Below are 27,151 nucleotides of genomic sequence, written 5' to 3' on the forward strand. Positions count from 1 at the left end.
ACGTGCATTGCGGTAAATGACGTCGCAAGGACCTCATTTGCTTCAAAGTGAACGTGAATGGCATCCAGCGCCATTCACGATTCACTTACGCAACTGACGTAAATTTCAAATTTTGCCACGCAGGGAACGACGGGTATACTTTAGCATTGGCTGCCCCTGCTATTAGAAGGGGCAGCCTTACGCTAAACACGCCGTACGCAAACGACGTAAACTGCGTACGCAGGGCGCGCGTACCGTAGTAAATCGGCGTTAGTATGCAATTTGCATACTATACGCTGAGCACAACGGGAACGCCACCTAGCGGCCATCGGAAGAATGCAGCCTAAGATATGCGGGCATAAGAGCCTTATGCCACGCATATCTTAGGCTGCAGTCGGCGTAACGAGGTTCCTGAATCAGGAGCATTCGTTACGCTGGCGCAAGTAAGCAATTGCGCTGCGTAACTATGGTTACACAGGCGCAATTGCTTCTTGAACCTGGGCCACTGTTTGCTAGAAAATGACATAGAACCCTCAAACATTATGGGCTAGATTCAGGGAAGGGGAACGTAGGTTTGTGCGGACGTAGCGTATCCTATTTACGCTACGCCTCCGCAACTTAGACGGGCAAGTGCAATATTCACAAAGCACTTGGGGCCAGATTCACGAATATCTACGGCGGCGTAACATATCCCCTTTACGTTACGCCGCCGCAAGTTTTCGGCGTAAGTGCTTGATTCGCAAGCCCGCCTAATTCAAATGGGGCGTGTACCATTTAAATTAGGCGCGTTCCCGCGCTGAACGTTCTGCGCATGCTCCGTTTGGAAATTTCCCGTTGTGCTTTGCGCGAAATTACGGTGCCTCGACGTGTTTTTTGAACGGCGACGTGCGTAACGTACTTTCGTATTCCCGGACGTCTTACGCAAAAAAAAAAATGTTTAAATTCGACGCGGGAACGACGGCCATACTTTAACATGGATGGTGTAATTTTACACCATCTAAATAGCATTCTTAACTTTACGACGCGAAAAACCGACGTAAGAGAATGCGACGAACACGCGTACCTTCGTGGATCGCCGTAAACAGCTAATTTGCATACCCGACGCTGGAAAACGACGCGAACTCCACCCAGCAGCCGCCGGAAAATTACACCTACTGATCAAGTGGTAAAGGGCTGCTGTGATTGGCCCTTTACGTCGATCTGTGATCAGCTGTGGGTGAAGGACTCGGTGATCACAGGGCACGCAGGCAGCGGGAGCGATCACCGGAGGCGGTTTCCTTGGCTGTATAGGAGAGGAGGGTTCAGATCCCTGTAATGGGGCTCAGTAATGGTCAGTGGATTGGAGTTCTGCTGTATTCTGGGAATATTATGTTGATGATGTCACAGTCATTCCCCCCTCCCCCTTTGTTTGAGAATTCACTGGCCGCGGTTGATTGGGCGCCAATGGCGGCTTTCTTCCAGGCTCCTCCCACCATCATCTGTGATCAGAACCTCTGGTGGTGTTCGTATTACTGTCAGTCCTGGTGATCCTTCCACGTCTTCCCCTGGTGTCACTGGGACAGGAAGTGAGAGAAATCCCCCCAATGGGGGTCACACACTGGAATTCCCACTCTATATAACATATTACAGTCTATGGGGTGTCTGGGCCTGTACTGGGGGTAGAGAGACTGGGATGAGAAGGGCAGAGATCAGAGATCGTAGATGGGTCACATGACGGACACCGTACAATAACATGAAGGTCATGTTCTGTCTCTTTAACAATGCCGGGTGCAGGGGGAGTGGTGTGATGACGCTATGCGATGACGTTCCCGCCGCTGATTGGCGGCCCGGGTGTTCCCTCAGAGCGGGGTAAGAGCGGATCGATCATTTGGTGTCCGGCGGAAGGAGAGCGGAGACATGAAGATCTGGACCTCCGAGCACGTGTTCGAGTGAGTACCGGGAGAGGGGGAGGGGCACCGAGAGGGGAACAGAAGAGAGGGGGAGGGGTCTCAATGGAACCTTCTAGAAGGATCAGTCTGCGTGGAGGGTGAAGCTGCAGGCTCCGGCCTGTACTGTGCGGGACACACCGGGGACTGGATTTCACCAGGCTGTGTGTCTCCCGCAGGACTACAAGTCCCAGCAAGAGTCACTGGGGGGCGGGACAGGTCCTGGAAGAGAGGGGACAGGTCCTGGAAGGTCTGGGGGAGAGAGGGGACAGGTCCTGGAAGGTCTGGGGGAGAGAGGACAGGTCCTGGAAGATCAGGGGGGAGAGAGGGCAGGTCCTGGAAGATCTGGGGGGGGGAGAGGGGACAGGTCCTGGAAGATCAGGGGGGAGAGAGGGCAGGTCCTGGAAGATCTGGGGGGGGGGGGGAGAGGGGACAGGTCCTGGAAGATCAGGGGGGGAGAGAGGACAGGTCCTGGAAGGTTTGGGGGGGGGAGAGAGAGGACAGGTCCTGGAAGGTCTGGGGGGGGGGGGGGGAGGACAGGTCCTGGAAGGTCTGGGGGGGAGAGAGGACAGGTCCTGGAAGATCTGGGGGGGGAGAGGGGACAGGTCCTGGAAGATCAGGGGGGAGAGAGGGCAGGTCCTGGAAGATCTGGGGGGGGGGAGAGGGGACAGGTCCTGGAAGATCAGGGGGGAGAGAGGACAGGTCCTGGAAGGTTTGGGGGGGGAGAGAGAGGACAGGTCCTGGAAGGTCTGGGGGGGGGAGAGGACAGGTCCTGGAAGGTCTGGGGGGGAGAGAGGACAGGTCCTGGAAGATCTGGGGGGGGAGAGGGGACAGGTCCTGGAAGATCAGGGGGGAGAGAGGACAGGTCCTGGAAGGTTTGGGGGGGGGGGGGGGAGAGAGGACAGGTCCTGGAAGGTCTGGGGGGGAGAGAGGACAGGTCCTGGAAGGTCTGGGGGGGAGAGAGGACAGGTCCTGGAAGGTCTGGGGGGGAGAGAGGACAGGTCCTGGAAGATCAGGGGGGGGAGAGAGAGGACAGGTCCTGGAAGATCAGGGGGGGGAGAGAGAGGACAGGTCCTGGAAGGTCTGGGGGGGAGAGAGGACAGGTCCTGGAGGGTCTGGGGGAGAGAGGGGACAGGTCCTGGAAGACCTGGGGGAGAGAGGGGACAGGTCCTGGAAGACCTGGGGGGGAGAGGGGACAGGTCCTGGAAGACCTGGGGGAGAGAGGGGACAGGTCCTGGAAGACCTAGGGGGGAGAGGGGACAGGTCCTGGAAGACCTAGGGGGGAGAGGGGACAGGTCCTGGAAGACCTGGGGGGGAGAGGGGACAGGTCCTGGAAGACCTAGGGGGGAGAGGGGACAGGTCCTGGAAGACCTGGGGGGGAGAGGGGACAGGTCCTGGAAGACCTGGGGGAGAGAGGGGACAGGTCCTGGAAGACCTGGGGGAGAGAGGGGGACAGGTCCTGGAAGACCTGGAGGGGGACAGGTCCTGGAAGACCTGGGGGGGGAGAGAGGGGACAGGTCCTGGAAGACCTGGGGGGGGGTGGAGAGAGAGGGGACAGGTCCTGGAAGACCTGGGGGGGGGGGGAGAGAGGGGAGGGGAGAGAGGGGACAGGTCCTGGAAGACCTGGGGTGTCACTGGTGGAGAGGACAGGTCCTGGAAGATCTGGGGGAGAGAGAGGACAGGTCCTGGAAGATCTGGGGGGGGGGGGGAGAGGGGACAGGTCCTGGAAGATATGAGGGGGGGGGGGGGTACAGGTGACAGGTCCTAGCAGGCCTGTAATTCTTCCCATCATAGGTGCAGCTTTGATTGTCTGATTACAGGACGTGTCTCCTGCCCCAGCATGCTCTGTCACCTCTGTATTGGTACCAGCATAGCTTATTACATAACTCCTCTTATAATGGAGGTGATCACCATCCTACCACTACATGTCCCATCATGCCCATCCTCCTCACAATGACCAAATATTTCCCAGCATGCCGGTGACTTGTCCTTAAGGTTCCCCTAACAGGGAAGTTCCTTCAAGGACTGCGCAGGCGCAAACTTGCCAACGGAAATCTCCGAACCTCTGCCCGGCATCCAGGCTCATTCATTAACATCCCAGTGGATTGGAGGATGTTAAAAAAAAAAGAGCCAGGAGGCCGAGCGAGCCGTCCGAGCGAAGCGAGGCCGACTGGCCACTTTCCTCGAAATTTATGTCGCCCTGGATGCCGGCCGTGGTTCGGAGATTTCCGTCGGCAAGTTTGCGCCTGCAGATCACCAGGTCCTTCATCACTAAGTGACAATACGAGGTTCCCATAGTTCCCGCTGGATCATCATCCTGCAGCTCCCCTCTGTCTGGCTGTGATTGGATGATGTGATGGATGGAGGAGTCGGGAATCTGTAGAATGTGACATTCTGTGCATTTCTCAACCCCCCCCCCCCCCCCCCGGAGGAAATGATTGTGATGACAGGAAGAGGACTTCTGTATTTGCTGATTTCGCTCTGAATGGGCTCTGCGGTTATTTCTTGTGGCATTATGACGGGAAATTACATTTGGTAACACCTGACATAGAAGTACAGGTCCGCCATGGATCGGTGACTGTCCCCCCCCTGGGGCCCTCCATAGATCGGTGACTGCTTTCTATACTTCAGTGACTGTGCCCCACACCCACCATAGTCCCCGTCTTTATTTTGCCCTGGTGTGTAGTATGAATGTATGTACAGGTCATGTCACATGAGTGATCACCAAACACTGCAGTCCAGGTTCGGTGGTCTCACATGTCGGCCCCTCTCTGGCTGGATGAGAACGGCATTCCTGCCTGAAATGCTGCAGAATATATTACCAGGCAGAGAGCGTCGTCTCGTCCAACCAATAAGAGGGCCTCACATAGAGCCGGGCTTGTATCCCCCCTCCTCTGTCTAGCCCTGTATAATGATCCTGGTGTTTTCTAGTTGTCACAACAATAGAATGGTTGGTGGTATCTGGGGAACGTCTCCAAGCTAGGACAGATCAGTGATGACATTCTCTACAGCGGAGCAACCAATTAGATCTGAGCTTACTGTCCCCGAATCAGGAAGTCCTCAGATTAGGCCGTCTCGTACTCTTTGCAGTGTGTGAACACGGAGCACTGTGACCTGTCGGTGTGTTGGGGCAGCTCATTCATTTATAATGTAACAAAGAGTGCATGGATTGATTTACATCAGCAAACCACAGCGTATGTTCCCTTTAGTTGTGTGCCAAAATGTACATTATTATTATGTGCTGGTAAGCCGGTACATTGGGGTGCCTCTGTGGATAAATGGCACAGGAGCACCCCATAGCACAACGTGTGTTTTTGTGCATTTTGGCAGATTTTTTTTTTTTTTCTTGGCAGGAACCTTTTGTGTGCAACGTTTCATGTCAGAATTGGTGGTCATTTTTACAGTTAGAACCCTAACGATTATCATTTAAAGTGGAGGTTCACCCAAAAAATAAATTTTTAACATTACATTCAGCCGAGTTGTCCTAATGACAATCGGCTGTTTTTTTTTTCCGTACATACCGTATTTTCAGCGCCACTTCCGGGTATGTCTTCTGCAGGACTGGGCGTTCCTATCTGATTGACATGCTTCCGACCGCCGCATACTACGCGTCACGAGTTGCCAAAAGAAGCTGAACGTCGGTGCGCAGGCGCCGTATAGAGCCGCACCGACGTTCGGCAACTCGTGATGCGTTGTATGCGACGGTCGAAAGCCTGTCAATCGGATAGGAACGCCCAGTCCTGCCGAAGACATACCCGAAAGCGGCGGTGAAATACGGTATGTACGAAAAAAACAGCCGATTTGTTATTAGGACAACTCGGCTGAATGTAATGTTAACAATTTATTTTTGGGTGAACCCCCGCTTTAATCCTAATGACTACCGCTAACCGTGACCCCCCCCCCCCCCCCCAAACATGCAACTGTGGACTTATAAAGGTGTTCTGCAAAAAAACGCATTAAGCGCAACCTAGCTTCACTCCTCAAAGTACAGTCGGTGCAAGTCGCATTTGGTGACTTTGAGGTGTCTGCACTGCAGACCTTTGAGTAACTCCCAGGTGACTTCAGCCAGCCATACATAGATCGGAATTCAGCTGGGACCAGCTCAATTTCAATCCATTAAGGTTTAGGGAAGGGGCTGGGCTCACACTTGGCTATCAATAATTCAATTGCTGCACCTAAAGTAGTGAATATTCTACCAAACAAATACTATATGGAAATTGAGTACGCTGTCCCCAAATATATGCATTTCAGTCCATGTGTGGGCAGGCTGGTTGTGCATAAGTCAATCGATTTTGTGTACTAGCAGTCGGTTAGGTTTTTCAGTGCTGCCGCCTATAGCCAGCAACGTTCTCATGGTAGGGAAGGCTTCTCCAATCAGAATAATCCCACAGCAGGAGGGATTCTCCCATCCACCTTGAATGTATTGGTGGGGGAATAGAGGGATTTTAAATTGCATAATCTATTGGGGGTGTTGAAAATAATCGATGACTCGCGATTCTGCATTGATGCAGAGAATGGCTGAATCGTGATTGCATCGATGATGTAATCCCGGCGCTCCTCTACCCCCCCCCCCTCTATAGATCATACAGTGGGGATATCCCGCTGTGTCACGAAGCTTGCATCTGAAATGCCCAGGGCGGGCGCTCGCCAGTGCCTGGATCACACAGCGGGCATCTCCAGCTGTGTCATGGAGCTTGCATCTGAAATGCCAAGGGCGGGAGCTCGCCAGCGCCTGGATCACACAGCGGGCATCTCCAGCTGTGTCACGGAGCTTGCATCTGAAATGCCCAGGGCGGGCCCTCGCCAGTGCCTGGATCACACAGCGGGCATCTCCAGCTGTGTCACGGAGCTTGCATCTGAAATGCCCAGGGCGGGCGCTCGCCAGTGCCTGGATCACACAGCGGGCATCTCCAGCTGTGTCACGGAGCTTGCATCTGAAATGCCCAGGGCGGGCGCTCGCCAGTGCCTGGATCACACAGCGGGCATCTCCAGCTGTGTCATGGAGCTTGGATTTCAATATCCCGGTGACCTAGGATAATGGTACAGTGGAATGGTATAATAGAGGATGATTGAGGTCAACTTGCTGTGTGATCTAATGACAAGCAGCTGATTGAACAAAAGAATGCACAATGTATATGCTGCCATTAGGTGTGTGCAGACCTGTCAGTGACTTCCAGGTGATTGCAGACCTTCAATGACTGACTCTTATCGGTCATGGTGCAATGTGCAATACCCGGTAACCTTCTCTCTGTGTGTGAGTGTACACATTCCTCAGCTTCCACCCGACTGGTTATTCCAAGGCGGCACGTGTTTGCTGAGTGTTCTTGATGTGTCACGTGAAAGATCTAGTCCATAAAACTCTGTAAATGACAGCTTTATTGACTGATACTTACTAGTAACCTGTACTAATACAGTCCTGGCCAGAGGCACCTTGAAGGATAATGCAGGACAATGGGGGTTGTTCATGAAAGGCAAATCCACTTTGCACTACAAGTGCACTTGGAAGTGCAGTCGCTGTAGGTCTGGGGGGGGGGGGCGCATGCAAGGAAAATAAAATTTTAGCTTGCACATGATTGGATTATAAAATTGGCAGAGCTTCCGCTCATTTCAGATTTACAGTGACTAAAATTTCAAGTGCACTTGTAGTGCAAAGTGTTCTTCCCAGCTACTGGATTCCAGGGGCAGTGTCTGCTTGGAGTTTGTATGCTTTCCTCTGGGCGCTCCAGTCATCCTCCATCAGCTATCCGCTTCTGGCTAAATGGTCCCTAGTGTGTTTGACACTGCTAGTGCCAATAAGCGGGCCATACACTATACCAGGCATATGCAATTAGCGGACCTCCAGCTGTTGCAAAACTACATGTCCCATCATGCCTCTGGGTGTCATGCTTGCGGCTGTCAGTCTTGCTATGCTTCATGGGACTTGTAGTTCTGCAACAGCTGGAGGTCCACTAATTGCATATCCCTGCTCTATACAATCTGATTGTGAAATCTCCTTTTTATATTAAATTACGTAATACGAGGACACACATAAATAAAACATTCAAATTGTATCAGATCAGGCAGGCCCCTTGCACTACATATTGAACAAAAAAAAACGGATAGATCCCCCAGATTCACACGTATGATGTGGATGCAGGGATCTCCCCTGCTGGCTATTCTATTCTGATAGAGCAGTGATGGTGAATCTTGGCACCCCAGATGTTTTTTTGGAACTACATTTCCTGTGATAGTAGTGGTGGAGCATCATGGGAAATGTAGTTCCAAAACATCAGCAGTTCTGGCTGTGCGTGAGAAGTGAGAAATTCAGACGGGAAAAAAAAAACATTTAGAAGGAAAAGGTAAGTGAACCAACAATGCACGAGCTTAAAGGAACCCATTTAGAAAATAAAAAACAAACCTTTACAACCCCTTTAAATGGTCCATTGTTATGCCACCTGCGCCTGCAGAAAGACGGGCTGTGTGTGGTTCACTTTACTCGAATAGCTAGATTCAGAGAGAGTTAGGCCGGCGTACCAGTACATACGCCGACCTAACTCGAAATCTGCGCCGTCCTAAGTTTAAGTGTATTCTCGAACTGAGATGCACTTAAACCTAGCTAAGATACGACAGCCTGCGCCGTCGTATCTTAGGGTGCAATATTTAGGCTGGCCGCTAGGTCGCGCTTCCGTTGAATTCGGCGTAGAATATGTAAATGATTAGATGCGCCGATTTACGAACGTACGTGCGCCCTTCGCAGTAAAGATACGCCGTTTCCGTAAGAGATACACCGCGTAAAGATAAAGCTGCCCCTAGTTGGCCTAGTCAATGTTAAGTATGGCCGTCGTTCCCGCGTCGAAATTTGAAAATTTAACGTCATCTGCGTAAGTCGTCCGTGAATGGGGCTGGACGTAATTTACGTTCACGTCGAAACCAATACGTCCTCGCGGCGTACTTTGGAGCAATGCACACTGGGATATGTACACGGACGGCGCATGCGCTGTTCGTAAAAAAACGTCAATCACGTCGGGTCACGAGTAATTAACATAAAACACGCCCCCCCCCATCCTCATTTGAATTGGGCGCGCTTACGCCGGCCGCATTTACGATACGCCGCCGTAAGTTAGGAGGCAAGTACTTTGTGAATACAGTACTTGCCTCTCTGACTTAAGGCGGCGTAGCGTAAATACGATACGCTATGCCGCCTTAAAGTTGCGGCAGCGTCTCTGAATCTAGGTAGAAGTCTATAAAACATTCATTGCGTAAATGTTAGAGGAATTTATGCTGGATGAAATGTCATCTAAGAGGAGTTCCTGTATCCTCGGCTCTGTCTAGTGGTCAGCACGGTATCATTTTCAGAAATGCCTCAATGAGAAAACGTTATCGCTTTTCATCCACCAGATTGAGTTGATGATACAGGAACTGGGACGGTTCATCATGCATGAGTACTTCTGTAATTTGTGCAATTAGTGTTTTAGAAACGGACCCCAAAGTTTTCCACACCTATACAAGCAGGCAGTGTATTCTAGTGTTCTTTTTTTACCTTCATACATTCTATGCATGAAGGTAAACCTCTCCAGCCCCCCCTTATACTTACCTGATCTCTATCCAGTGATGTGTACGAGAGCTCTCCTGGCTCTCTCCTTCCCCATTGGCTCCAGCTGCTGTCAATCACAGCCAGCAGTCTGTGTATTAATGGACACACACAGCACAGAGTGCACAAATGCCTCCCATAGCGGTTTGCTATGGAGAACTTAGCGGGGTGAGGGGAAAGCACAGAGCAGCGGCTGGGGACCCCAGAAGAGGAGGATCAGGGTTGCTCAAAACCATTATACAAAGCAGGCAAGTATGACATGTTTGTTATTAAAGTATTTTTTTTTGTAGTTTATTTTTAATAGTGTCATCACATACCACAGTGCTGCATTACATGGTATACTGTTAATCATTAAAGTGGAGGTTCCCCTAAAAATAAACTTTTAACATTGCATTTATGAGATTAATGACAATTAGAATTGGCTGTTTTTAAAAAAAAAAAATACGTCTGTACATACCGTTTCATATATGTGTTCTCACCGCCGCTTCCGGGTATGATGGTCGGGGCTGGGCGTTCCTAATTGATTGACGGGCATCCGACCGACGCATACAGCGCGTCACGAGATGCCGTAAGATGCCGAACGTCGGTGCGCAGGCGCCGTATAGAGCCGCACCGACGTTCGGCTTCTTTCGGCATCTCGTGGCGCGCTGTATGCGTCGGTCGGATGCCCGTCAATCAATTAGGAACGCCCAGCCCCGACCATCATACCCGGAAGCGGCGGTGAGAACACATATAGGAAACGGTATGTACGGACGTATTTTTTTAAAAAAAAAACAGCCGATTCTAATTGTCATTAATCTCATAAATGCAATGTTAAAAGTTTATTTTTAGGGGAACCTCCACTTTAATGTTACTAATGTATGTACACCTAACAGGAAACTCTGATAAGGCAGCACTGCTCGGCTTACAATGTGGATCTGATCTTCTATTTTGTTAGTAGTTGCGTTTGGCCTTCAGGAAAGTTTGAATGTGATTGGGGTGGTGGTGGGGGGTGTGTGCCGGTTTCATCTGCCTCGTGCTTTTTTCCATGATGGGTGGGGGGGGGGGGGGGGAGCAGCTCCTCCGTCAACTCCTCATGTGACTTCACATCAAAGGACTGTGCACAGCGTGACCTTCCTACATGTCAGATAAAGAGGAAAGTGACTCCTCTGAGGACATTCCTGACCACTCCGGCACATTTCACTTCCAGAGACTCCCTCACTTTTCACTTCCAGAGACTCCCTCACTTTTCACTTCCAGAGACTCCCTCACTTTTCCCTTCCAGAGACTCCCTCACTTTTCACTTCCAGAGACTCCCTCACTTTTCACTTCCAGAGACTCCCTCACTTTTCACTTCCAGAGACTCCCTCACTTTTCACTTCCAGAGACTCCCGCACTTTTCACTTCCAGAGACTCCCGCACTTTTCACTTCCAGCGACTCCCTCACTTTTCACTTCCAGCGACTCCCTCACTTTTCCCTTCCAGAGACTCCCTCACTTTTCCCTTCCAGAGACTCCCTCACTTTTCCCTTCCAGAGACCCCCTCACTTTTCCCTTCCAGAGACCCCCTCACTTTTCCCTTCCAGAGACTCCCTCACTTTTCCCTTCCAGAGACTCCCTCACTTTTCCCTTCCAGAGACTCCCTCACTTTTCCCTTCCAGAGACTCCCTCACTTTTCCCTTCCAGAGACTCCCTCACTTTTCCCTTCCAGAGACTCCCTCACTTTTCCCTTCCAGAGGCTCCCTCACTTTTCCCTTCCAGAGGCTCCCTCACTTTTCCCTTCCAGAGGCTCCCTCACTTTTCACTTCCAGAGGCTCCCTCACTTTTCACTTCCAGAGGCTCCCTCACTTTTCACTTCCAGAGGCTCCCTCACTTTTCACTTCCAGAGGCTCCCTCACTTTTCACTTCCAGAGGCTCCCTCACTTTTCACTTCCAGAGGCTCCCTCACTTTTCCCTTCCAGAGGCTCCCTCACTTTTCCCTTCCAGAGGCTCCCTCACTTTTCACTTCCAGAGGCTCCCTCACTTTTCACTTCCAGAGGCTCCCTCACTTTTCACTTCCAGAGGCTCCCTCACTTTTCACTTCCAGAGGCTCCCTCACTTTTCACTTCCAGAGACTCCCTCACTTTTCCCTTCCAGAGGCTCCCTCACTTTTCCCTTCCAGAGACTCCCTCGCTTTTCACTTCCAGAGGCTCCCTCACTTTTCACTTCCAGAGACTCCCTCACTTTTCACTTCCAGAGACTCCCTCACTTTTCACTTCCAGAGACTCCCTCACTTTTCACTTCCAGAGACTCCCGCACTGCCGCCTTCACTTCCCATTTTAGGAAGAGGCTTCCTGAGCTTTGCAGAATTCTCGCTGCACCTCCTTCACTGACATCTGTTTCTAATTATGTGGAGTCACATGGCTTTTTCCCTTCTACAAAGCAGCTTCTCACAGTAAAACAAACAGCACAGTATCTTCATTTAGAGAAGAGAAAACTGAGCCAAGAACTTTGTGATATTACATAAGACGGTGATACACGAGAGCCTCCTCCCTGTACAAGGACAGCAAGTACACAATACACGGGAGGTCACTCATTGTTCTGTTGTTATGGCCACACTACTAAAAGCACCCATTGTACATGTTTTTCAGGTTTGTAAGGTTGTTGCTATGGATAGACTTATTCCCTTGGGAGAGAATACTGCCGTCAAGGTTGTCTGCTTTGTGATTAGACTCAAACACTTATGAGGAGTATTAATCTGTTAAAAAAAAAAAAAAAAGCAGGGGGGCTTCTGGATTTAGAATGGTGGTATCCCCTGAAGGCCTATTATTTTCTTTGTTTTTCTTTTGTATTCTGCTATAAAATATATTTAAATAAAGGATTAAAAAAAAATGGGCTGAATGGAAAAATAAAGCAGGCCATAGATTATGCATTTATTATTATTAATAATCATTTTTATTTAGTTTTTGTTCTTATTGCAAACATGGGTTGCAGGAAAGAAATTTTGCTTGATGTCCCTCATCATGTTCATGGAGGGGTCCCTCCTGCGAGCTGTTGTGTTCTCCCGGCAGGTCAGTGCGTGGAACCGTTCCTTCTGGTGAAATCTTGCATGCTGGTTGTACCCAAGTGGATTAATTAACTTGGCCCCGTCAGCCTGTCCATAGATGGATCCAATCCTGACCAGTGCCTGCTGAACCAACGAAAGTTCACACATCTATGGTCTGCTTAACCAATTCCTCCATCCACACAAACAAGAATTCCCCGTGCCAGGACATTGTATTCTAACCGTGACCCCCCCAGCTGTCAATATATACTAGCTAAGAGGTTTTCCAGCAAGTTTCTTCAACAGAAATCAATCAGATAATCAACTTCTGTCTATTTCAGTAGTTCTCAACCTGGGGGTCGAATGATGATTTGGCAGGGGGTCGCCGAATTTTGGGCTGTTCCTGAAGCCTGCGCTGCTCTTCTAGCATTTTCCCAGCCGGGGCTGTCCCTGGAGCCTGTGGCCACCCAGCCGGGGCTGTCCCTGGAGCCCTCGGCCACCCAGCCGGGCTGTCCCTGGAGCCCTCGGCCACCCACTCAGCCTCTTGGCAGCCGCTTATTCAGTTCACGGCTAGGGTGACCATGTGTCCCGGATTGCCCGGGACAGTCCCGCATTTTGTAGGTCTGTCCCGGGCACATTCATTCCAGGACAATACAGTGTCCCTGAATGAAACTGACACAGCAACCCCCCACGGCCAATCTGATTCCCCCAGAAAAGGCTGCCACATCACCGCTTTACTCACGGACAGTACCTGTCCTGGCCGGGAATGCCTGGAGGAGCACAGTCCCGCCCCCTGATTGTGATTGGAGAAATAATAAATTCTGCCTCTTGTGTCCAATCACTGTGCTGTGATTCGTTACAGCACAAGCTGATTTTTGGGAAAGGAGGGTGTCCCTGAATGGTCGTTTGGAAATGTGGTCACCCTATTCACGGCATCGGTGGGGGGCAGAGACTAGAGGTCAGCTGACTGGTGAGGAATGTGAAATGGGAGGGGCTAGAGGAGACCCTAGCTCCTGATTTTGGCATAGGTGTCACTGCTAACACAACAAAAAGTGGGAGAGACACAGTGAGTAACACTACCTGTGATTATAGTTGCCCACTACAGTTCTCAGATCAGCAGGTGACCTTGATCAAGTGCACCTAAGTTGAACTCTCCCAGCATTGCCACTGATCCTGAAAAGGTTCCCCCCCCCCACCAGCACTGCCACTCATCCCCCCCCCCCCCCCCCAAACCCAGGAGTAAGAGAAGGAATAAAAATAGAGAGTACATAGAAGGGAGAGGAAAAGAGGGGGGAGGGACAAAGAAAATGGGAGAGAAAGAACATGAAAGATGTCTAGAGGGGGTAAAAAAAAAAAATGCATAGAGAGATAAAATGTAAAGAAAGGAGAACAAAGAGAAAGTGGTACATTCTAAAATTTGCCATAAGGGGTTTTAATACTTTACGAGTGGAAGGGACACAGAGCATGCTAAATGTCTGTGGGTTAGGGGCACAAATTACTTGTCTTGCCTTGGATGCCAACAACCCACGCTATGAAAATAATTTTTACTGTTACGGGTCCCCACAACTTGGGACATGTTATCAAGGGGGTCACAGCACTAGACAGGTTGAAAACCACTGGTCTATTTGGAGTCGGCCACATACCAATCTAAATTCAGATGCTCCTTCTGAACTCACCAAATTTCAATCAATGGCTGGCTTTAGCCTGACTGCCACATAATACGGCTTCTCCACTGTGAACATTGCTGAAGATGAGCGTACAAGTTTAATATTCACTCCGAATAACTAGACTGATGAAGACAACAAAAAGATGTGTGTGGTGGGGTGTGTGTGTGTTTTTTTAATTTTTTATTATTATTTATTTTTTGTGTGTGTAATAAATATATATATATATATATATATATATATATATAACATTTTCCCAAAAAAGGAACATGAGACAATTAAAAGCCTTTCGAGTCTGTAACCCTTCTCTGCAATACAATCTAAAATTTTATGCTTTAAAGGTTTGATACTGTACCTGATGTATGTCACTTTTTATGTATTTTTTTTTTTTTTTTTTTTTTTACTTAATGCTTTTAATCCTGTTTTTGACAGCCACCCATGGGAAACAGTCACAACAGCAGCCATGCAGAAGTACCCCAACCCCATGAACCCCAGTGTGGTTGGCGTGGATGTATTGGACAGACACGTGGATAACAGTGGGAAGTTACACAGTGACCGGCTGCTGAGCACGGAGTGGGGAATGCCTTCTTTAGTGAAATCGGTAAGTCCAATTCCATAGAAGCAGATAGGTTAGAAGAAACGCAAGTGTATCCTAACCCAAGAACAAAAATGTAGTACACTGTGTACCAGTCCTTAGATGTGGTGACTGCATTGGTGACACACTTGCTGTCCTAGGGTGACGGCACTCTTCCACTGTATTGGATCTATGGGGAAAGTATGTTGTCTTAGAAAAGGATGTGTGTTGGGGCTAGAGAACCTCCCCTTTCCATAACATGGGGGTGTTCTGTAGTCCCGGCACACTTTCTGATATCATTATTTTAGAAAACACTGCAAAGTTAACTGGAGAAAGGTCAGCACTGGATTTTTGGCAGGTCCTTTTATTGAAATTAATGAACAGATCTAACAAAATGCTTAAATTGTAAATTGAACAAACCAGAAGGGTGCAAAAAAAGAAGTTAATTTAGTGTTTATATGGACTTTAATTCTCTCCTCCCACGGCCATCAGTGGGAATTGCTGAGCGTAGGATGTTTCTTGTGAATGGCTCACAAAGGAATTCTCATTATCAGCAGATTCTCTGCAGTTCACTGTAATGTGTCGCCTTTCTTAAAGGGAACCTGTCAGGATAAAAATACGGTTGCTGTTTTCTGGTTATTTTATTTTTTTATATAAAAGGGTGTAGAATCTAATGCTGTGATCCCTGTCCTTAAACATGCAGTTTATGCATATCAGTAATGCCAGATGCAGGCTGCAACCATGTAGTACTAGTCAAAGCCAATTCCACCCATAATGTTAGTTATTTTTGTCATATATTGAATAGTTCTGTCTATGGTACATACTGGTGATGTATTTCTAGCTTTATGCACTACTGCAGCTTTCAGAAAAGGGTCCAGTGCTGTATTAAAGTGATACTAAACACACTGTTTAATTTACATTGTCCCTTTTTCTTTCTGTATGTGGATGATGGAATTTTATTATTTTAAAGACGTATGGCCAATGCTTGTTTTGTCTGTACTTCCACTATGGATCACAGAAATTCAGTTTGTTCTTCACTCCTGTGATCCGTTTTCAGCAGACAGACTGAAGCCCACTGTCGGCTGATGTCACAAAGCCAGCCCAGGCTCAGGCAAGAGCGTGACAATGAAGTTGGGACCCGTCCCTTCCACGGCACAGAGCACCAGTGAGCGAGTGGGGGGGGGGGGGGGGGGGCGCAGAGAAGAGAGTGGTGACTGACAGTCACCAGCTCTCTGTTCAGGGAGAACGGGGCACTTGGTGTTTGAGCTTGCGGGGAAAGATCCAGTATCTGACCGATGTGCACCCACCTAGGTAGGATTCTGCAATAAACACAAATCCCATAAAATTAATAATAATAAAAAAAACATCAAAGTCCCCTTTTTTTTTATTTTTTATTTTTTTTTCTGAATAATATACAGCTGCCACATGACCCAGATCTTTCCCAGCCTGTCTGTTAAAGAGGAAGTAAACCCTGATGGGTGTTACTTTCTCTTTATTTCCCTGCATAGGTAAAGCATAATGGGCTACTATGCATCACATTATGTGACACTTACCTGCAGGAGAAGCCCGCGATGTCCCCGTCTTGCTCGCGAGTAGCGTGCGGCCATTCTTTACCCCTCTTCCTTCCGGGGCCGCGGTGGCCAGAGTCTTGTGATGTCACTCCCGCGCAGGAGCCTCCACTTACGGCATGACCTAAGTTGGAAACGGCACAGCGTGGCGCATGGGCAGAACAAATCGCCGTACGGAGATTTGCAAATATCTCCTAGACCGTGCAGGTCTGGGAGATATTTCTTGCACCTACAGGCAAGCCTTAATCTAGGCTTACCTGTAGGTTAAAGTAGTTGTAAAGGGTTTACAACCACTTTAAGGAAACCCAGCCAGGAGGAGCTTCTAGTCCTCTGCTGGTCACATGGTAAAGGGGGAGGGGTGGAACGCCATATTGAATACAGAGTAAAAATAGTTATTAAACTATTTTTAAATTGACATACAAATATATATTTTACATCAAATCTTTATTATTTGGCAATAATATGGTGTGGGGGTGACTGACAGGAGGATAAAAATTTCCAAAATGAATCCAGAATCTGTTTTTAAGTTCTATATTTTTATTTTTTAGATTATTGGGGCAACCAGAACAAGAACGTACGTTCAAGAACATTCAGTGGTTGATCCTGCTGAAAAAACAATGGAACTAAAATCAACAAATGTAAGTGGTGCTTTTGTGTTTAGATTGTGTGTAATGTAAATGACTAAAAGATTGAACTGTTACCAGACATTACTACTTCCACATGACAGTTCTGGGGGGGGGGGGGGGGAATGCTGCACACTGATGCCTGAACATCATATCACATGGGGAGTATGGCACAATGTTTCACCCTTTGAACCTCTGACAGCAGACGCAGCCACTCAGCCGGCTCGCTTCAATAATTTACACTCTTCATTTGCAGGGCAGGGATCATAACCTTCTGTCTGGTAGCTGGCTGAGTGTGCACTATTCATAATGATGCAACCAATTGGCAAAGGTGCCCGTTAGGCCTCTTACACACTGAAAAAGCTCAGTGCAGCTTATTTTTTTACTGAGCTAAAATACCGCCCATTAATTGTAGTGCCTAATGCACAAAGGAGCATAAACAAGCGCTGTGTATTCTTCAGTAAAAAAATTATAATTTAGAAAAATCTGCATTTTTGGTCAGTAATTTACATCTCAGGCGCACATTTGTGCGCAAATGGCCATTAACATATTGTGAACGCGAGAATAAGTTGCGCGCAAACGCATATACGCACAAATGCATAAGAAAAGGGCTCAAACAAGAGTGTCGTGTGCAAGACACCTTATTTCTGCCACTAGAGTTAAATTCAACACCTACAAATCGCCATAATGATGATATGGCTTGAAAGCATGTAAAAGTGTGAAGTCCCCTCATCCATTACTTGCTGGTGGAACTTTAAAGAGGAGGTCCTGAAAAATTTAAAGTCGGCAGCTGCTGAATTTTAATATCTGGACACTTACCTTTCCAGGGAGCCTGCAAAATCGGCACATCGGCCGATCTTCAGGTGGGGTGCAGCCGCCACCGTTCCTGGTAAGGGAACTAGGGCTGCAACTAACGATTATTTTCATAATCGATTAGTTGGCCGATTATTGTTTAGATTAATCGGATAATAGCCTTAAAAAAACTAAAAAATTGGCATTTTTTTTTTTTTTTTTGTGCCATTTTGTTGTTGGGCAGATTACAAAACACAAATTGCTGCAAAAACACATTACATGCTTTTCTGCAGCTTCTCCATTGAAGTATATTGAACCAAAAAAAAAAAAAAAATGGCACAGTTTTGTGTTAAAAATTCCTCGCCCTTTCCAAATACGCAGCAGCTGAAAAAAAAAATCATAGATGTGAATGTGTCCCATAGGAAAACCTGTAAATGAACTGTAGTGTGTTTCTGCAAAAAGCACCAAAAAACAGAGGTGTGACCCCGGCCTGAGATGTTTAGTAACATAATGGGGTTAAAAAAACAAAAATAAGTACAAAAAGAGCAAATAATCGCTACTGTAAGGGGTTCATTTTTTTTACTGTGGGACAGTGAAAGTGATATTTACAGTAGCGATTTGCTTTTTTGTACTATAAAGGGCTAATTTCAGTTTTTTTAACCCCATTATGTTACTGGCCGATTAATCGATTATGAAAATAGTAATCGATTAATTTCATAATCGATTAGTTGTCGATTAATCGATTGGTTGTTTCGGCCCTAAAGGGAACCCGGCACTGTAGCCCTTTTTTGGCTTCACAGCTGGTTCCCTACTGCGCAAAGCGCGCTGCGCTTTCTAATTGGAGGAGGGGGGCCCATCTCCCAGAAGTGGGGTACGGTACCTGTCAAAAACAGCAGATAAGCGGAAGTTCCACTTTTGAGTGTGGAACTCCTCTTTAAATTACAATGTGCTCACTGAAAATATATATGTATTTTAAGCAAAAAAAAACAAAGTTGTTTGCTCATTTTAACTTGTTGATCTGTCTTCTTGATTCTAGATCACATTCACAAATATGGTGTCTGTGGATGAAAGACTAGTGTACAAGCCACATCCTCAGGATGACAAAAAGTAAGTACAGAGCTGTGCTAAAGATCTATAATCTGCTAATTCAGAACATATGCTGGTGATATGGAGAACCGTGTTTTTATCTTTTTAGTATTTTATTTTGTTCTTTGTATAGTAATTTTTTTAAATAAGCCAACATACTCCATAGCTGTGAGTTACTTAGAACCCCCAAACAATGAAATTCCTACAGAGGCCCCGTAGATTAAAGATGGTGTTGGTTGCAACTGTTTATTTTGTGAGGCTGTTTATCAAACTCGTATTCTCAGGAAAAATACACTAAAATTTATTTTTTATTGTTCACAAACACAATATAATACCCATTATATGGCCAAATATAACATATGGGGTCACCCATCACTGCCTGCAAAAAAATGCTACCAAGCTCATGAACTTGGTTTTACCACTAGGAGTCCAGGAAACTTTTAAAGGTTGGCAAGTGGTTAGTGTTACTAAACCCACAACCGTAATATCAGTCTGTATATGCAGTAAAGCATGCTTGTTATACTCGCGGTGGGACCTAAGGGGTTAATCCTCCGCATTGTGTTAAAAAAAACTGTTTGATCCTCTATGCACAGATCCTCCTTTTCTTTCAAAAACAAGTCCAGATAAAAAAACTTTGGAGTCAGGCTGCACATGCTCAGTTTGGTGTGTATTGCTAGAGGTTTTTTTCTTTTTCTTGGGAGAGTGCATGTGATCAGCACAGGGTCTATCGCCACTTTCCAGACAGATGGTCAGGGGTCCTTCCTCCTGATAGGTCAGTCAGTGCAGAATGAAAACTCCTACAAGCTTTAACCAGACACTGATAGAAGTCACAAGACTGCTATATACTGCTGATGAGAAACGGTGTTTAGCAGTTTATATTTACTAAAATAATTGCATTTCCATGTTCTGTGTACTGTGAGAGACCAGGGGCTAGATTCAGCATTGAATTACGCCGGCGTATCTATAGATACGTCGCGTAAATTCAAAGCTGTGCCTGCGTATCTTCTTTTTTGTATTCAGAAAGCAAGATACGTCGACATTAGCCTAAGATCCGACTGGCATAAGTCTCTTACACCGTCGTATCTTAAGGGTGCATAGTTACGCTGGCCGCTAGGTGGCGCTTCTGTCGTTTTCGGCGTAGAATATGCAAATGACCTAGATACGCCGATTCACAAATTTACATACGCCCGGCGCTATTTTTTACGTTAGGCTTTTTCGGCGTAAGGTTGCTCCTGCTATTATGAGGCGTACGCAATGTTAAGTATGGACGTCGTTCCCGCGTCGAATTTTAATTTTTTTTACGTTGTTTGCGTAAGTCGTTCCCGAATAGGGCTGGACGTAATTTACGTTCACGTCGAAACCAATGACGTCCTTGCGGCATACTTTGGAGCAATGCACACTGGGAAATTCCACGGACAGCGCATGCGCCGTTCGGGAAAAACGTCAATCGCGTCGGTTAACCAAGAATTAACATAAAACACGCCCCCTCATCCTCATTTGAATTGCGCGCACTTACGCCTGCCCCATTTACGATACGCCGCCGTAACTTAGGGGGCAAGTGCTTTGTGAATACAGCACTTGCCTCTCTAACTTACGGCGGTGTATCGTAACTACGATACGCTGCGCCGCCGTAACAATGCGCGCCCCTACCTGAATCTAGCCCCAGATATAGAAAATAAAGATGTTTTATATGGTAGCAGTCACCAATATCAGCCCTAAGCATATAAATTGTTGCTTGATTCAACTTTTGAAATGTCTTGGCGTGCAGAGGAGGCTGGGAAGACACTTCCTTGTTATGTGTATTTGACTGTATTCTTCTCAGATAAGGCAAGACTTCAATGCAGTCTTTGTGTTTTCAGGACCGTTCTTACTCAGGAAGCGATCATATCTGTGAAAGGTGTCAGTCTAAGCAGCTATTTAGAGGGAATGATGGCCAATACCATTTCTACCAATGCCAGTAAGGTAAGTATGCGACTAGCCTAAAATCCAGTACTTCCTGCCATGATTTGGGTGCGTCGTATTCTCCATTGATGTGTGTTTTTGTGAGGTGGGGTAGGAAAACTACCTGAAACAGATAAGCCTCCCTTATCTATTGTACTGCATCTATCTTGTGCTGTCCATTGACGCATGCGTTTCAGTTACAACTAGAAATTCCTCGCTTTCTTGATAATGACTTGTACACGGCAGAATTGGTGTTGTAATGCATCCGCAGCAACTAGTGATTGGGGGTTATTGCCTAAAGGTCTAGGCGGCCAGATATCTAGGAAAGATCTGCCTGAAACTTTATGGGAAAAGTAGTCGTTTACATTTTGTACATACAGAAATTATCGGCTTACTTTAAATGGTCTCATGGCCCATACACACGATCCCAAAATGGCGACAGATCAGTGGTTTCTTTCTTATTAATTTTTTTGCACGCTAGTCTCATATCAAAAATGGAGAGGTTGCGAAAATTCTCGTACGACAGAATAAAAAAATCGAAAGTGATGTCATTTTTGGATGACAACTGTACTGATCAAATGAAAATCGTACGCTCTGGTATCATACGAGAATTTTTTTTCTTTTTTTTTTTTTTGCTCGATCGGATAATATCGGATGAACTGTCATGATCGGCTCTCTAAAGCAGTGTTTCTCAACTCCAGTTCTCAAGGCGCCCCAACAGTTCATGTTTTCAGGATTTCCCTCAGCTGTTGTAATTACTAAAGCAGTGAAACTGATTAAATCACCTGTGCAAAATGATGGAAATCCTGAAAACATGACCTGTTGGGGCTCCTTGAGGACTGGAGTTGAGAAACACTGCTCTAAAGCTCTGTACTAACTATGCGATTATCCTACGATGGATTAGAAAGCGGTATTTTTCATCTGATTTTCAGATCGTGTTTATATGAGCCATTTGTCTTGGTTTAAAGGGGTTGTAAAGGTAAAAAATGTTTTTCCTAAGGAGCTTCCTTTACCTTTAGTGCAGTCCTCCTTCACTTACCTCATCCTTCCATTTTGCTTTTAAATGTCCTTCTTTCTTTGGAGAAATCCTCACTTCCTGTTCTTCTGTCTGTAACTCCACACAGTAATGTAAGGCTTTCTCCCTGGTGGGGAGTGTCACGCTCGCCCCCTCCCTTGAGGGGGCGAGCAGGAGAGTCAGGACGCTCTCTACGTTGCAGATAGAGAAAGGAGCTGTGTGTTAGTGGGCATCCTGCTCGCCCCCTCAAAGGATGGGGCGAGCACGACACTCCACACCAGGGAGAAAGCCTTGCATTACTGTGTGGAGTTACAGACAGAAGAACAGGAAGTGAGGATTTATCAGAAGAAATGAGGACATGCAAAATGGAAGCATGAGGTAAGTGAAGGAGGACTGCACTAAGGTAAAGGAAGCAATTTAGGGAAAACATTTTTTTTACCTTTACAACCCCTTTTAAGCTTGCTTTAAAAAAACTTATAATCCCTTTTAATTCCAACTGTATATGGGGCAGATATTTTTATTTTTGTCATTAGGCAAAGATCATATGTGAGGTATACAAATTGGCATACCTACCAGCCAGGGTCTGTCTAAGAGGGAAAACTTTAGACCCCCCCCCCCTATCCCATGCAATCATTGGTACTTTGAGTGATTGTAACAGGCCCCCCCCCCCCCCTTGAAAAAGAAAAGTTATACTTACCTGCTCTGTTGCAGTGGATTTGCACAGAGCAGCCCAGATCCTCCTCTTCTCAGGTCCCTCTTCTGTGGTCCAAGCAGCTTGCTATGAGGCAAAGCTCTGAGTGTCCATTCAACACCAAGCCCCGCCTCCCCTCTCCCCTGGTTGGCTAGCTGACTTTAACAGCAGCGGGAGCCAGTGGCACCGCTGCTGTGTCTGTTAATCAGAAAGGAGAATCTGGGAAGGCTGAGACATTCATGGACATCGCTGGATAGAGAGGGGCCTCAGGTAAGTGTCAGTGGGGGGCTGCTGCACACAGAAGGTTTTTTATGGTGCATAGAATGCATTAAGATAAAAAAAAAAATTCTGACTTTACAACTCCTTTAAGCTTTTGCTTGACTGTTTCTTTGAGGGAGGGTATAGAATAGATCTATAGCTAAAGACCTACAATAAACGTACACTAATATTGTGAGTCGTGTGTTTGTTTGTTTTTTGTCATTAGTTTTGCATAATAGTACAAAACAAGTTATCGCAACATACTTCCCAAAATAAAAACGTACAAATAAATAAAACGCAACAAAAGAAGCAGGAAGGTACAGAACAGTACCAAAATCCCCCCCCCCCCCCCCCCCTAGAATATTGTCAGTTTTAGGAATGCTTGACTTGTATGAATTTAATGACAGGTCCACTTTAATTGTCGGTGTTTTGACCTGCTTGCTGGTTCAGGGGATTCTGGGTCATTTCTAAAAATGATTACTTATAACCATACTTCTCTCTTGATTCTTTAGGGCCGGGACGCTCTGGAGTGGGTGATTGGCAAACTAAACACCGAACTTGAGGATCTGAAGGCGACAACAAGAGGGGGCATCAGGACGACCATGGCAGCAGCGGCCTTTGTAGAGGAATGATGTTTACTCACGCCATAGCCATTGGGCGTTCCTACTGGAAATGCTAGGATATTCCTCTTGGCACTTCAATTATTTATTCTTATTTAAGAATGTAACTATTAAGTAGGATTTTTCAAATTGAAGCGTGGAGAGAGGAGGCAGCGGTGTGGGAACAATGAATGAAGGGGACCAGGTAGTTAAGTGACTGTACAATGTTGTACAGTGACTTTCTCTAAATACCTCCATCGCCCTTCCCAGTATTAATACTTGACTGACAGGTTTTTGATGTGATCTCAGCAGCTTTATCTCCACCATTGGACCAAGAGCCGCGTTGAACCAGCTTCTTTCATCATGCTTTATTTATAAAGGTGTTGTCCTGGACAGTCTAATGCCCAAGGTAGTTAATCACAAGCTTCCTTTCTGTTTCCTGGTGCCATACAGGCAGCCCAAACTTTGGCAGCTTTTACTTCAGTAAATGAGTGCCATTTTCATCGCCTGTCACTCATCTGCAATCTGACTAAATGGTGTACTAAGCTAGCTCTTAATTACAACTACCATTGGTAAAGGATGAGAGAAACATGGTGCCATTCTGACCTTTTTGCACATGCCAGTTGCCTGATTTGGTGATGGACAATTGCAGATCCAGCTGCAAACAGTCACATAACAACTTTGACTTTTCTTTGATTTGGTCTTTTGACCTGCTCTGAGTCAGTATTGAAGTTGGTCTGACAGCCAGGCAGGTAGCATTTTCAGAAGTCACTGGAAATTGATGGGCTGCTTTGCGGTAAAAGTGCATCCACAAACATGGCTCTTTCGTCTGATAGGTGATAAAGTCTGTTGATATTGCAAATAAACACCATGCTTGCAGCAGTTATTTAAATAAATCGTGGCAGTTATCCTAGGATTTTGAAGGCTATTAAAGACTTGACACTTTATTTCTAGCAGTAGAGTTAATTGGATTTATAAGTTAGTTTGTCTTTTGGATAGAGTTTGGAGAACCTAAATGTGGGGCGGTTTTAGGCCCTAGAGCACCCCTATATACCCCAGACTGCAAAGTGAGTTTTTCTGCACCCCCCTCTGCTTCTTAAATCTATAAAGGAGTTTGTATCAAGGGTGTGGCTTGGCTTTGACTTTCTGGCTGGGAAAGTTGGAATTTTACATCCAGAGTGGGCCGGGTTCAATGGCTTCCAAGGTGCTCTGGAGAGAAAAATGGCATGCATGTAGGTAACCTCCTAGGTTTCAGCTTCTAGGTTCTTCTAAATGTGGATAGCTTTAGTGACAAGTGTTCCTGTAAAATACTGTATGTGTTGAGAAGCAGTAAAACGGCATTCAAAACAGATTTTTCTGTATCCCCTTCAATGGTCTGTGGTATCGCCACTGGTGCCACAGCTTGGAAACTTCAGTCTTGGCAGACATCTAATGTTACCTACTGAAGTGTCTTTTCCACATTCCCCAAGTTCAATATAGGGTAGCGGGCACAAATGCCGCATTGTGTGTTCTGTGCTGGATTATTCTCTATAAGAATATATGGGGGGGGGGGGGGGTCACTATTGCTGGTGACACCTGAAGAAGCCTTTCAAAGCTTTGGTAGGTTTGGAGGGTGATCACACCATTCAGGATCTAGATGACTGTGAAGACCTGAACAAGGATCACACCTTGCCACCAAACCACCCTAAACCAACAAATCAGTTTAATCAAATAAGTGTTGTTTTTCAGTCCAGGCTTCAGCAAAACTGAGACTCTTAAGCCTCGTACACACGATCGGGTTTTCCAACGGGAATTATGTGACAGCCTGTTGGCAGAAAATCCTGCCTGTTTTGTACGCTCCATCTGACAATTGTCGGATTTTCCGTGGACAAATGTTGGGTGGCCGGCTTTAAAAAAAAATTGCGGACAACGATCTGTTGTCGGATTTTCCGATCATGTGTACAAATGCGCATGCTCGTAAGCAATGCTCGCCAAACGTAACGTTATCAAAAGGTGCCCAAAGGGTGGCGTTAAAGAGCTGAAAAACCACGTAGTACGTAACTATGTTCGTGTTTGTTGACTGACCATTCTTTGCCATTTTATATGCAAGACAAGTTCCTGGCCAACGCCCTTCGGACACAAGTCTGAGGCTTTGTCCGTGGAAAATCCGATCGCGTGTACGAGGCTTTACTCAGTGCTGTATAATGGTACTTCCATCTTTTTCTGACTGACTACATATCACAAAAAAATAGGATACTGTACATCAGTTTAACTTTACTCTTTCATCCTTTTCTCTGTGTGTAACCATATCAGTTCATTAGTTTGTGTTTCAGTTGGCTGACCCATGTACAAAAAAAAATGTGGTGGTTATAAAGTAGATGTATGGGAGCTGATGTGTTATGTTTAATGTTAAAACCCCTCTTCATGTGGAAACAGTATTGGGGGACCTTCTATAAATTCAGTGTAAGCGTTGGCATCTATAGCAGCCAATCAGATGCTAGTTGTTATGTTTCTTTATTTATTTTTTATTAATATTATTTTGAAAAAACTCAAAGGGACGTTGGCTGCACCAGAAAACACAACTTTCCTTTTTGAAGAGACGGTCATCTTGCTCAAGCAGGCAACAGTGTCTTGGAAGGGTCATTTGCTATCCCCATTACCTGCACTCCTTTGTAGCTCCTTGCTCCTCTTCAGACGGCACTGAGATGGGCTCTGTCGGTGACTATGAGGACCAGTAATGTTCAGTCCCCCAGTCACGTGACAGGGCCTAGCGATTGGCTCCTCAGTGGGTGCCATCGCTGGTTTTCTTGCTTTCTGCTGAGGAAGGGGGTGCAGGTAAAGTTAATATAAGGGGATCGGGGAGGGAGAATACAGTGTCCAAAGTCCCTGCCATTTACTTGGGCAGTGTGACCGGCTAAGCTCCCCTTTTGTATAAAAATTCAGTTGGCAGCAAAGGTGCCCCCACAGTATGTTAAAAAAAATATATAAAAATTGTGGAGAGAAATTTGGCTTTATTTTTGAGGACAATACAGTAGGTCAAGTGTGAATTCCAGTCAATGACATCAGCTGCGTCCTGCATTTAGGACGGGAGAACTGCTGGGTGCGTCTAAGGTGTGTCCCCAGCAACTAACGGACTTCACCTTAAGCCCATTGAAATGGATGGATACAAGTAAAAAGGATCTATGGTGAGCATGAAGACAGCGTTGAGTTATATTGGCTCTTGTATAGCTGTGAAAGTGTCACAAATTTTTTATTCCTAATCTCAAAAAATACCAGTTATATCAACCTACTGCTTGAAAAAATTTCTAATGAAGAATAGTATGGCTAGCATGTAGCATTAATCCTGTTAAGTAGGAGTTTAAAAAATAAAAAACGCCACTTGGGCTTAAACTCCCAGCATAGAGCTGCATAAATTTTGGTTGTCGCCCAGTCCAGCAGCTATTTTGTGATTGAACTCCGCCGCCTACCAGCTGGCCAGCAACATCACCGGGTGGCCAAGCAGCAGCGGGCATTTTGCCAGCTGAAGGTCATTGCCTTATGACTGCGATGCCAGTCGCCGACCAAATCGGATCATTTCTCAGAATGGCGGACTGGACTGCGTGTAAGCATTTGCATCATACAAATCCTGTTCTATGGTATGGGCACAGTTTTGTTTCGCCCGTCTAGAAATATAATTTTTTTTTTTTTTTGGTATAAAACAAAGTAACAGCTAATGTTTGCTTGTGTGGCAGAAATGTAACATGGCCTTAACTATACAGACAATAAGGGTTAAATGACATGTTTTATACAACTAGCACTCCTGAGTTTATTTTTATATTTTACCTTGTTGTTCTTGTTATGTATGTCATTTGGACAAGCAAATACCAGTAAAAACTGGAAATATCTCA

At 46.4% G+C, this 27,151-nt stretch overlaps 1 protein-coding gene across 1 annotated transcript; it reads left to right on the forward strand.

The window, feature by feature from the left end:
• Window positions 1-1,798: 1,798 nt before the first annotated feature.
• On the forward strand, window positions 1,799-27,151 carry PRELID3B (PRELI domain containing 3B). The gene is made up of 6 exons (XM_040331199.1): window positions 1,799-1,907; window positions 14,571-14,739; window positions 16,829-16,918; window positions 18,732-18,802; window positions 20,641-20,743; window positions 23,199-27,151. Exons 1-6 carry the CDS (start codon window positions 1,876-1,878, stop codon window positions 23,316-23,318), a joined length of 585 nt encoding a protein of 194 aa, XP_040187133.1. The 5' UTR covers window positions 1,799-1,875; the 3' UTR covers window positions 23,319-27,151.

The sequence above is a fragment of the Rana temporaria genome, chromosome 12 (genome assembly GCF_905171775.1).
Source record: "Rana temporaria chromosome 12, aRanTem1.1, whole genome shotgun sequence".
NCBI lineage: Eukaryota > Metazoa > Chordata > Amphibia > Anura > Ranidae > Rana > Rana temporaria.